Raw genomic sequence first — 11,309 nt, forward strand, 5'->3', positions numbered from 1 at the left:
GTGGGGTGTGCGTGAAGGGGGGTGGGTGGGGCTTCCCCTATTGCACACAGACCCTGCTACCATCAGCAGCAGCAGGTGGAACCCCCCAGCGGCACGTGGTCCCGGGGAGCCCCAGGACTGCACATGGACAGGCTGCTGGTTCCATCATGCAGGGCTCACATACCTGAGCCCTGCACCACCAGGCAGAGCCCCGTTCAATTAAGACAGCAGTACAGGTAATGGGGCTCGACCAAGGCAGCAGGAAAGAGGTAGAGCTGGTTTGGTTCCATAGCCTTGAGCTCCCTGCTGTTCCCCATGACCTGCTCATAACAGTGAGCAGGGCCAGGCTGTCAGCTCCCGGAGGCATACGGCTCAGGTGGAAAACCCAGGAACCTCATGCAAGCCCTGCAAAATGGAGCCAGGAGGACCCAGCACCCCTGCTAGCCTGGGCTCCGCACTCCTCCTGCCCCATCCTGGGTCCCCACTAACTCCAACCCCAGCCCCAGGGCACTTGCACAGGACCCACACTCCCACACAGCTGCCACTTCACTCACCTGCCACTGTCAGCACTCCTCACCCCACCTGCCACCACCATCACTCCCCAGCCCCTGTCCACCACCACTGCCGCCCTTCCTCTGCCACTTCCCTACCTTGCCACCTGCACAGCCAGGTTGTCCTGCAGGCAAGAGCTCGGTCCCATCTGAGCACAGCAGGGGCAGCCTGGGGTCAGGCCAGATACAGTGAATTGGGCCAGATGAAATTGCCTGGCAAGCTGGATAAGGCCTGTGAGCCATTTTTTGTCTGCCCGGGAGTAGAATCTGGTTCAGATACTATTGCTACAAGGTTTACATTTACAGACAGGCAAATATTTGCAAAAATAATTCCACAAGTATTGAATATTAAATGTTTTGACTGTTTTAATCTCCCTTGTGTGTTTGCTTTCTGTGAATTATTGAAGGGAATATGATCAGTGACAGGAGGATTCCTAGCAAGAAGGAGTTAGGATGAATGCTGGGGACCAGTACCAGAATGTCAATGCTGAAAATCGCATGGACCATTTTCCTTATGCTGCAAACAATACTACAGCCCTCTCACTCCAGTTCAATGGGATGCTGGATCCATGCCCAGCCTCATGAGCAGTTCCAGGATCAGGATGAGAGAGTATAGCAGAACCTCCACTTGCTGTGTAGTGTATGTGCAGTGAGCTATCTGAATTCACTGGTATGTCAGCACAGCTTCTACTGTAACTCTGCTTGCACTGTGAGCTCTGAGCTCACCAGCTGATTCATATAGTCCTGGCTAGAGCCCCTGCTTTCACATGGCAGTGTAACCCAGGGAGTGAGCAGTGCTGCTGTCATCCCCCTTCCCTTCCTCCCTAGCCCCTCTCCTGAACTTAGTAGCAGAAGAAAAAAAGGGGATGAGTGGCAGCACTCATTATTTGGGCTCCATCTGTATGAAAGCAGCAGCTTTGGCCAGAGCCCGCATGGATCACCTGATTAATTCAGAGCTCATGGCACCTGAGGAATTCAGGTGAGAGCTTCATCGACATGCCAGTAAACTCAGAGAGCTCACTGTGCATGTGCCACAAAGCTGAAAGGGAGTGTGACCATGCCACCAGACCCACCCTCCCTGATTCTGCCCCTGGCCGCTCTTCTCATATTAAGTGACCTTCCATTTTCAATCATTTAGCCAGTACAGGTGTCCTTTCCTAAGCAGTATGTAGACAGCTGACCTCATCCACCATCAGCTTCTAGCGATTACAGAAATGGAGCTCCTTCCATCTGCATCAGTGATTACTTGCAACTGAATGGAAAGAGGCAAAATATGTTGACTAATTTATTTGTTGCAAATTATTTGCACAGCCTGAAAAGAACAAACAAAAACAAATTTACAAGAGAATATTTTGCAATTTTAGAGAGACCATTTTAATGAAATCATCTTTATTTTCCATTAATAACCTGTAGATAGTGCGCACAACTGTACAACAAAACAAGCTGAATATTAAAATAAGGATAGAGACAAGGGCTGTGCGGAACAGCACTGTTTTGTTTTGACTTCTGTTTTGATGGGACCGAGTTTCATTTAGAGTTTTGTTTGGTTTCAAAACCACTGTTCCATTTTGTTTCGTCAAAACTGTTTTGCCATTTCAACGTTATGCCCGTAGGCTATAACGGGGAGGCACAAATATAACTTTGTCATTTCTTGCCTGATTTGCACAAGACACGCAGGGATAGTAGCCACTTCTGAGGCCATGAAGCCTGCCAAGTTTCAAGGAGATAGGTGCGGGGTTTCTGGGAAACTGCACCTCAGGCTGCTGACAAGCAAAACCCATGACATGGGTGACACTGTGTTTTCCATCCCTCCCTCAGAGCACTGGTATTGGAAGGGACCTCAGGGAAGGATCACAGTCACTGGCCAGCTACACAGTCAATATGAGATCAGTCCTTCCCCCTCCCTCTCCTTATTCTCTGTTTCCCTGCAGGCAAGCCCAGCCTGAGTTTTGAAATGTTTCGACTGCCCTCGTTTCATTTCGAGGCTGTTTCGAAGCCCTTTGTTTTGTTTCAATTTTGCCATTTCAAGCTCGAAACGAGTCAAAACAGCATCAGAATGAAACAGTTGGCAAAATTTTGCACGGCCCTAATAGAGACAGAACAGTACCAAAATGAAAAACACACTAAACCTATTTTGGGCTTAGGGAAGAAACATATTTCAACAGAAAATGACATCGCTGTCAGTCAGGAAGTAGCATAGCTTTAATCTCATAATGCTACTTAATTAGATTATGTTATCACCCCCCAAAAAAAACCCAAACAAACCCCTGAAACACTGCAAGCATATTGAAGTTAAGTTATGCATTTTCAGACTACAAAAATCTGTGCTTATTTTTTAGTAATTTTTTTCTTTTCTTAAATGAAAATAGAACACATCTGTGGTGATGCTTAATGTCCACAGCCAGGTCAAGGCTCAGCTGTACTAGACTATGAACAAATATATGATTAATGATAGTTCCTCTTGGAAAGAATTAACATAGGATCCTGTTTCTGTAAACTCTTGAGAAGGAACATGTGAAGATTAAGATAATTTTTAAAAAGTCAGGGTAAAGCAGACCTGTAATATTTTGTTGACAGCGTAACCCTACAGGCTCTTTCTCATGTGAGCAAGTAATAGTCAATGGACAGACTTATGAATATTTTCATTAATTGTTTTGAGCCTCTGGCTTTTACACCAATTTTAGAATTATGGTCCATGGACCATTCGCTAATACACCAGAAGGATCTGATAGATCATCTTCTTACCACCTTGTAAACTGTATCAAAAGTCACTTAACAATATACAGAGATGTAGATAGATGAAAAAAAAGGAAGCTTACATTGACAGAGGTGTTGGGGAGCTGTCATGGACTGGAGTGGGAACGGAGCACAGGACTTCTGTGGACATTTATTTGGGTTGTGGTAGCACTGTTGGAGGGTGATTGGTTTCTGTCTATGTGTATATATTAGGGGGAATGGTAATGTTTTTAATGTAGGATCTGTTATTATTTTTTAATGAATCCACCTGATTTAAAGTTTTTAAAAAAAGTAAATAAATATTCTCCCAAAATTATGTTTCTATGTGGGATGTGATCCAAAGTGGAATGAAGGGTTATGCACATGACTATGAATGGAGGAGAAAGTGATTTGCACAGCCATGACTAGTTTGAGAGGAAAAAAGCTATAGTTAGGCATAGGCAATGCTCTGGAAGTCTAGCACTCAAAGACTGTTATCCTCATATTGAGGGACTGTCGATGATGGTGTTTCAGCACTTTTCAGTGTTTTCCTTTAATATGCACTGCTTACATTTACGATGCTGAATTTTGTTTGCTCCATTTCACCATTTCACTTATCTTCATTATGTCTCTCTGAAGTACTTCAGACTCCTCTCTGGTCCTGACTAATCTACATCAGTTTGCGTCTACTTCAAATGTTCATTTTCCACTACTTGTGCCCCCTTTTCAGATCATTTATAAATACTGGACCCAGTGCATCATACCAAGGCATTCTGCTCTTATCTTTCTGCTACGAGGAAAACTGACTATTTAATCCAACAGTGTTTTCAAACACAGTTAATTTTCACCATGGTAAAAGTCAGCCTTCTTGTTAGTTTTTGACCCAGGACAACATTTTATTCCTTGTCCCCAGACCATTTGAGCCTCTTATGAGGCAATTTGTCAAAGACATTTTGCAAGTCACAGCAGATAATCTATTCTTTATAAAAACCTAACTAAATCATATGAGGAATTTCTCACCCTTACAAACAACAGATTCACTGTCTGGCCCTATCAGTACAGCAACAAGAATGTAGAGTTAGGAGAGGTATTGGACAAGCTTTTGGGTACAAAGCATTTGCCTTGCGTGGCTTCTTGAAAAGGTTGCTCTGTGATATCTTTTATTGGATCAAGTGTATAGCTGTGCCCAAAAGCTTGCCCAATATTTGTCCCACCTATACAGGTGGTCCAATAAAAGATACCACTAAAAAAAATAAAAGATAAAATATTTGCCTCCTGTGTATTTCCAGGAGCATTACAGCTACAACTATACTCCAATTCTATTAGGAATATCTGTGGGTACTAGAGGAAGTTGGATTTCTACATTCACAATTTAACAGCTAAATCACCAATTGGTTTCCAGGGGAGTAGTCCAGTATTAATGAACTCCATTAATTATTCTCATTTTTATTTACTGGGTTAAATATTAAAGCTATGCTACTTCCTGATTGACAGTGATGTCATTTTCTGTTGAAATATTGCCAATTGTGTATAGAGTTCTTCCAGATGTGCATATTAGAAAGAATCAACACAAACACACACACACACACACAGGGCAAGTGCAGCTTTGGATTGCTTTCATATAAATATTGCATGAAAGACTCAGGAGGTGATAGTACCATTGTACTCAGAGCTGGTTAAGCTTCAACTGGAAGACTCTGTTTAGTTTTGGGCACTGCATTTTCAGAAGTATGCTAAGAAACCGGAGAGTATCCAGAGAGGAGTCCCTTGTGGTTCAGTGGTAGAATCCTTGTCTACCACACAGGAGACCTGGGTTTGTATTCCCAGACACTTATACAACTACAGCCATGGGAACACCAAACATCTGGACTCAGTCTGGTCTTTGGATTCTGTCTCAGTGGCCTAAATAGAGAATGGAAGGTCTGGGCAGCCTTCAGTCCTCCAAAAATTCCTGCCTTGGCATATGCATTGAAGGTCTGGGTGGCCCTCATACATACACCATGATCCAGGAGGATCGACAGTTACCACCAGTATCCAGAGGCAAATGAAGACAACAAAATGATGGGAAAGCAAGCTACATGAAAAGGCTAAAGGAACTACATTTGTCTAGCCTGGTGAAAAAAGGACGTCAAGGAAGGACATGATAGCTATGTTGAAATAACTGAAAACTGCCTCTGAGAGGGCTGCCCTCTCAGCCAATCGGTGGTGAGGGATGAGGCCACATAACAAACAGTCCTTTTGGCCAATCAGCAAAAAGATTATTACAATATTGTTTAATATTGTGTTTGACCACAAGCTCAAGAGTTTGCCTTGATGGTAAAATAAACAGACCCAGATTTATCAACAACGGTTTACCACAGGGCTCTGTTCTGGTACCCATCCTCTTCCATTGGCACATACATGATGTTCCTCATACAAAATTTGTTTATGCTAACCATATCACCATCCTAGCACAGGACTCTGACTCTAGCATTATTGAAAACATACTCAGTAATGACTTGGCAAAATTAGAAGACTATTTTAATGAATGGTATTTGAAGTCCGGCCCTAACAAAAGTTTATTCCATTTTTCATCTCACTAATGCCCAGGTGAACACCTGACTAAGAATCAACTTTTGTCAAATATAAACCCACCCCCAAATATTTAAGAGACCATCTCGACTGTAGTCTCACCTATAGGCATCATCTACACCAGGGGTTTTCAACTTTTTTTAGTAAGTGTACCTCCGGTGGCTGGGGAAGAGGCATAGCTAGGCTCGGAGGGGGAGGGGAGAGGGAGGGAGCGGGCGGAAGGGGATGGTGCATGGCCAGATGTGGGGCTGGAGTACACTTACTAAAAAAGGAGTGGAGCAGCAGCAGCAGCACGGGGTTGTGCAAAGCGGCAGCACAGGGTGCTGGGAAGCTCCCCTCTTCCACATCCGGCCAGCCAGACAGCACCTGCACAGCCCACAGAGGGGTGCCACTGCCCTCACTCACCCCTGGCCCTGCTCCTGGGAGGCAGCAGTACTCCATCCCCACCCACCCACACGTATCCCCTAAGGACCTCCCAAGTACCCCCAGGGGTATGCATATCTCTGGTTGACAACCCCTGATCTACACATAACTAAGAACAAACTTGCCACATGTGAAAACATTATCTCAAAACTGGCTCATACAAGTTGGGGAAGCAATGCTGAAACACTCAGAACATTGGAACAGGGCCTCATTTATTCAGCGACTGAGTACAGTGCCTTAGTTTGGAGCACAAAAGCCCATACCAGCTTGACTGACTCTCAACTGAATGAAACAATGAGCCTCATAACAGGTACTTGCAGATCCACTCCTGTTCCTTGGCTGTCAGTTCTCTCTCTTATTCTTCCTCCTGGTCTTTGATGTAAACAAGCTAATTTAAGAGAGTCTACAAAAAATTGCTTACATTCAATTCATTATCAATTTCTGAGAAACTCAGGACATCTTTACATGTGTTCCAGGGTGGAGGGGGAGCTTTAATTAGAGTGGCTTTCAGGAGCCGCTCTAATTAAAAACGCCCACACCATCTCATGTATTCAGCATCCCATGCTTCAAAATGGTGGTGGGGGAGCTTTAACTAAAGCTCATTTGATAAGCTTTAGTTAAAAAGTGTCTCCAAGACCATTTTGAAGCATGGAAATGCTAAATACATATGATTCAGAGGCTGCTAGAGCATGTTAATCAGTATGCTCCAGCAGACTCAATTAATTGAGTGTGCTCCAATATGTTCTAATCAGAACATGTCAGAGCAGGCACTGGGCACGTGTATAGGTGCCTGTAACGACCCCCTATGCCAACGCTTAAGTTGAGAAGGCCATTTTGGAGTGTAGAAAAAGAGCTGAGTGATGAAAACTTTGACATCAAGGAAAAATGCATCCAGCAATGGAACACAATTGACATAATTAGTAAATTTCTTATCATGGACCCACATCTAAACCCTCTAGCTTTGCTTTCCCAAGGTGGAGTTGGACAACATTGAACAAGGTTCATACAGGACAAGGTAGATGTAACTACCTACTACATAAATAGGATTTTATTAAAGACCCCGCATATGAGTGTGGCAAAATCCAAGCTATAGCACACATATGGAGGAATGTCATGCTTTTCCTGAAGACCTGCACCAGGCTACTAACGATGCTTTGCAATGGGTATCAAATCTAAAACTGTCACTAGCCTTCTCTCTTAATGCTGATTTTTATAGTTTGTTTATAGCTTGTTCTGGCATTCAGTTGCTGTATTCCATATGATTAAATAAATAAATAAGTAGCAATGGGTAGGGCTGTATGAGACGGCCCTCAGCCAATCAGCAATGAGAGGCAGGCCTGCAAATGGAGAGCCCTTTGGCTAATCAGCAGTGAGGGGTGGAACCATTGCGGCCTTTTGGCCAATCAGTGGTGAGGGGTGGGTTTGCTGCAAAAAGGCCATGAAATTGGCTCCACACACCACACACAGCCTTCAAAAATCCCTTTTACTTGCTGTGACTTGAGTAGATCTCTACATATTACCCACAGAGGGAGAAGTGACCCATTTCTTCTCTCTCTCTTTCTGTCACTCCAATTTATAAAATGGAGTGTTGTATCTTACAAAATGTAGTCACATTACAGGTTAAATTACAGTATACACCATTTAAGTCATAGCTTGGTACTGAAAAAGGTTATGTATTTACCTAAGCATGCCCTTAGCTAAACTCAATGTAAACAATGCTCATTAAATGCAGAAACAGCTAGTACTAAACTTTTCATACCTCATTAAGGTTCTTTACCTTGTTTCTCAGAGGGCCTTTTGCCTTATTAGCAGCTTTGAAATTGTCAGGACATAGACAATTCAGTGCAGTCTTAGAAATCTTGAAATTCCAAGTCACTTTCACTGGTTTAAAAATACAATTAAGTTGTAAAGTAGACAGTGGGGTCAAAGAGTTCCTACATACTTTAGTGGTTTATGCTCTTGACTGATACACAGATAACTGGTGTTCATTACAGAGTAAGCAACAGGCCATAAACCAAAAATAAACAAACCTTAGACAAGAAAATAGTAAAATCTGGGACTGGCATTGTATTGTATAGTTAATCAAATTATGCACTTATAAAATACACATCCAATATAGGTGAATATATTGTATTAAACACTTTATTTGTGTCCTTCTCCTCTTTCACAAAAATACCATCTTATATTGATGCCCTACCATTAAAATCAAATATGTCATTTTGTTATTTCAGAATAACTGCTGTACAAACACACAACCTGAATGCCAAGCTTCAGTTTGCAATTAGCTTTTACTGTTACAAATGCAATTATACATATCAAAAATAGGTTATAACTGAATAGCAGGCATGACCTTTACTATTTCAGAAAGATCATACACGGTAGCTCAATACGAATTCATTTGGACTGTTAGTCATTGTGTCAAATCAGAGTGGTAATAAGCAACTCGGAAGCTGGCATCCATACGTGGCCTGATCCTGGGAATACACCTGAATAATTTTCCTTACATTAATCATTCCAATGAACTCAATTGATTTACTCTTGAAAAGAGGTATTTGCTTGCTCCCTGGGAGCAAGGGCGGCATAGTCAGACACTAAGTAATAATCATGTCAGAGAAAAATAGAGTGAATTTTTTTTATGCAAAAAGGAGTATGATGAACATTTTACCACCAATGCAATAATTTTTAATGAACTGGTAATGGCTCATGGAAAACTGAAAAAGATTGTATTGCATGTTTTCTGTACCCAACCCCTTAATTGCTAAGTGCATTGGCAATCTGATAAATCTGAGAGCAAACATCTTAACAATGTGCACACTGCATAATTATTAAGAATGCAAAAAAACCCTCTTCGTCACATCCAGGTTTCCCCCCCATGAAAATATCCCATCCTCTATGGTAGCATGATCTCTTTTAACAACAGAAAATGGTAATGTTATAAAGAGCAGTATAACAACACAAAGATTATGATTTCATGAGAGTGAATTAACTCTTAAAAACTGTCACATGCAATTGTCATTGGTAAAAATGAAAACGGGTGAGATGTACAGAGCACAGGCTAAAAATATTTCCCAGAGATTTAGTAAACACATTCAAGGTATCACCTCCTTTGTAAACAGTCCATGAAAAGAAAGTTTCTCACCCAAGTTTGTGAATGTGCAAATAAGCAGTAGTGTTGGGTATAAAATAAAGATATATTGTTATTTCAGGTACAAGTTTAGCTACTGTGAAAACAAAATAAATGTACTTTTAAAGAGTAGGAGGAGTAGAATAAAATAAATAACGTGTTATTTTCAAAATCAAATATATGTTCCAAAGCCCTAGAGCACCCAAAGCAACTGTCAGAAATAGATTGATCAGTACACTTCACTCAAGGTTTCAGTGAGCAGAAGGCAACTATTTTTAGTACCAAACTGAACATAATATGATTAACACCAGAACGCTTAATTTTGCCCAGAGGTGACTAGAATGTGTGCAAAATCCATTTAGCAGAGCATTAAAACATTTCTTTAAACCTTCCAATTAGTAAAGGTTTGCAGAAATAAAATGCTTAAATATCATTTTCTGTATTAGAGAAGCAAATTTCAGCCTACATTGAATGTAGTGATTACTTACAAGACATTATACCACTGCTACCACTAGTGAAATTTTCATTTTTCTCAAGTCCCAGAACCAAAGCAAAACCCTTCCCCACCTCCACATCCCTCAATTGCAAAAGCTGATGTTTCCAAGGAAGGAGAAAGAGTAATATCATACAAGCTTGTCCTGAATGGATCCAGCTGTCACCACTTACTGTCACATTAAAACATGGGTGTGAAATATACACAAGATTAGCACCCTGCTCCCAATCTTACAACCTCAACTGAGGTTTATCAAGTCTGGTGACAGACAAAGAACTTGCAAGGGAAGTTTAGGTTAGAGATTAGGAAAAACTCTGCGATGAGGAGGGCAGTAAAACACTGGAACAGGCTACTCCAGAGGTTCTACAGACTCTTGGACTTAAAGTTTTTTAAGCCTCGGCTAGACAAATCTTTGGCTGGGATGATCTAGTTGGTGATGGTCCTGCTTTGAGCAGGGTGTTGGACTCGATGACCTCCTGAGGTCCCTTCCAACCCTACTTTTCTATGATTATATAAAAGAGTTCCAGCTTTCCACTCAAAGGGAGGAAGGGGAATACCTGAGAGTTAACTGTGTCATTAGCATGGACCTTGTTCGGGTGGAGCGGGGGAAGAAAAGGGGGAGGGGGGTGGGAGAAATTGTATTTAGTTCCACAAAGGTGCCAAGCTGGAAACAGTTAAACCAGTTAAAACCACACAGATTTCTCATGAATAGATCTGGCTGTCACCACCTACTGCCACATTAAAACCCAGGCATGAAATACAAACAAGTTTGCCGTGTTCAGCATCACCTCCTGCTCACAGTCCTTACAAGACCCCAGAACCTCATCTGAGGTCAAGTCTGGTGAGGGCCCCAGGTCCCCATACCTGAGCCCTAACTGGGAGGTTGGCTTGAATGCAGCTGGGGTGAGAAAAGGGCCTGGGGATTGTATTCAGGTCCTGTGCATCCCTGCAGGCAGCTGGGTGTTTAAGTTGCCTGCTGAGGGTGTTGAGTTGGAAACAGGGCTAAAAACCTGTTTCTCTCATACAAATGTGGATGGAAGGGCTCTGGCTGTCACCACCTACAGCCACAGGCCAAGCCTGTGCCCTCCAGGCAGCTTGGCCAGAGGCTGCGGCAGAGCAAGCGGGGGGCCGGGGGGACGAAGAAGGGACTCACGGTTGTAGCTGGCAGCCCAGGGCTGGTAGCCGTAGTAGCCGGTGATGCGGAGAATCCTCTCCTCGATGGACGTGAGCCCCACGGAGGCGCTGGTAAGATCCTCCACGGAGCGGGACCACTTCAGGTCCTCCTTGATGGCCTCGTCCACCACCAGGTACTTGAGCTGCCGGAGCTGCGGGCTGATGTCCGACAGCCGCCGCGGGCTGACGTCCGGGGACCGCCTCATGCCGCTGCTGAGGGACAGGGGGAGCAGCCGTGGGCGGAGGGCACCCGGCCCAGAGGGCTCGGGGCGGGGCTGCG

General features: G+C 43.3%; 1 protein-coding gene across 2 annotated transcripts in view; it reads right to left on the reverse strand.

Moving 5' to 3' along the window:
- The window catches only part of SLC35F3 (solute carrier family 35 member F3), a 363,020-nt gene that overhangs the window by 351,110 nt on the left and 601 nt on the right, over positions 1-11,309 (reverse strand). For both annotated transcript variants that reach the window (XM_019527341.1, XM_019527344.1), the window contains exon 2: positions 11,010-11,239. In XM_019527341.1, the coding sequence (XP_019382886.1) occupies positions 11,010-11,239 (230 nt within the window). The remainder of the gene's footprint in view (positions 1-11,009; positions 11,240-11,309) is intronic.

Source organism: Gavialis gangeticus, unplaced genomic scaffold (assembly GCF_001723915.1).
Source record: "Gavialis gangeticus isolate Ggan-Ray unplaced genomic scaffold, GavGan_comp1, whole genome shotgun sequence".
Classification (NCBI taxonomy): domain Eukaryota; kingdom Metazoa; phylum Chordata; order Crocodylia; family Gavialidae; genus Gavialis; species Gavialis gangeticus.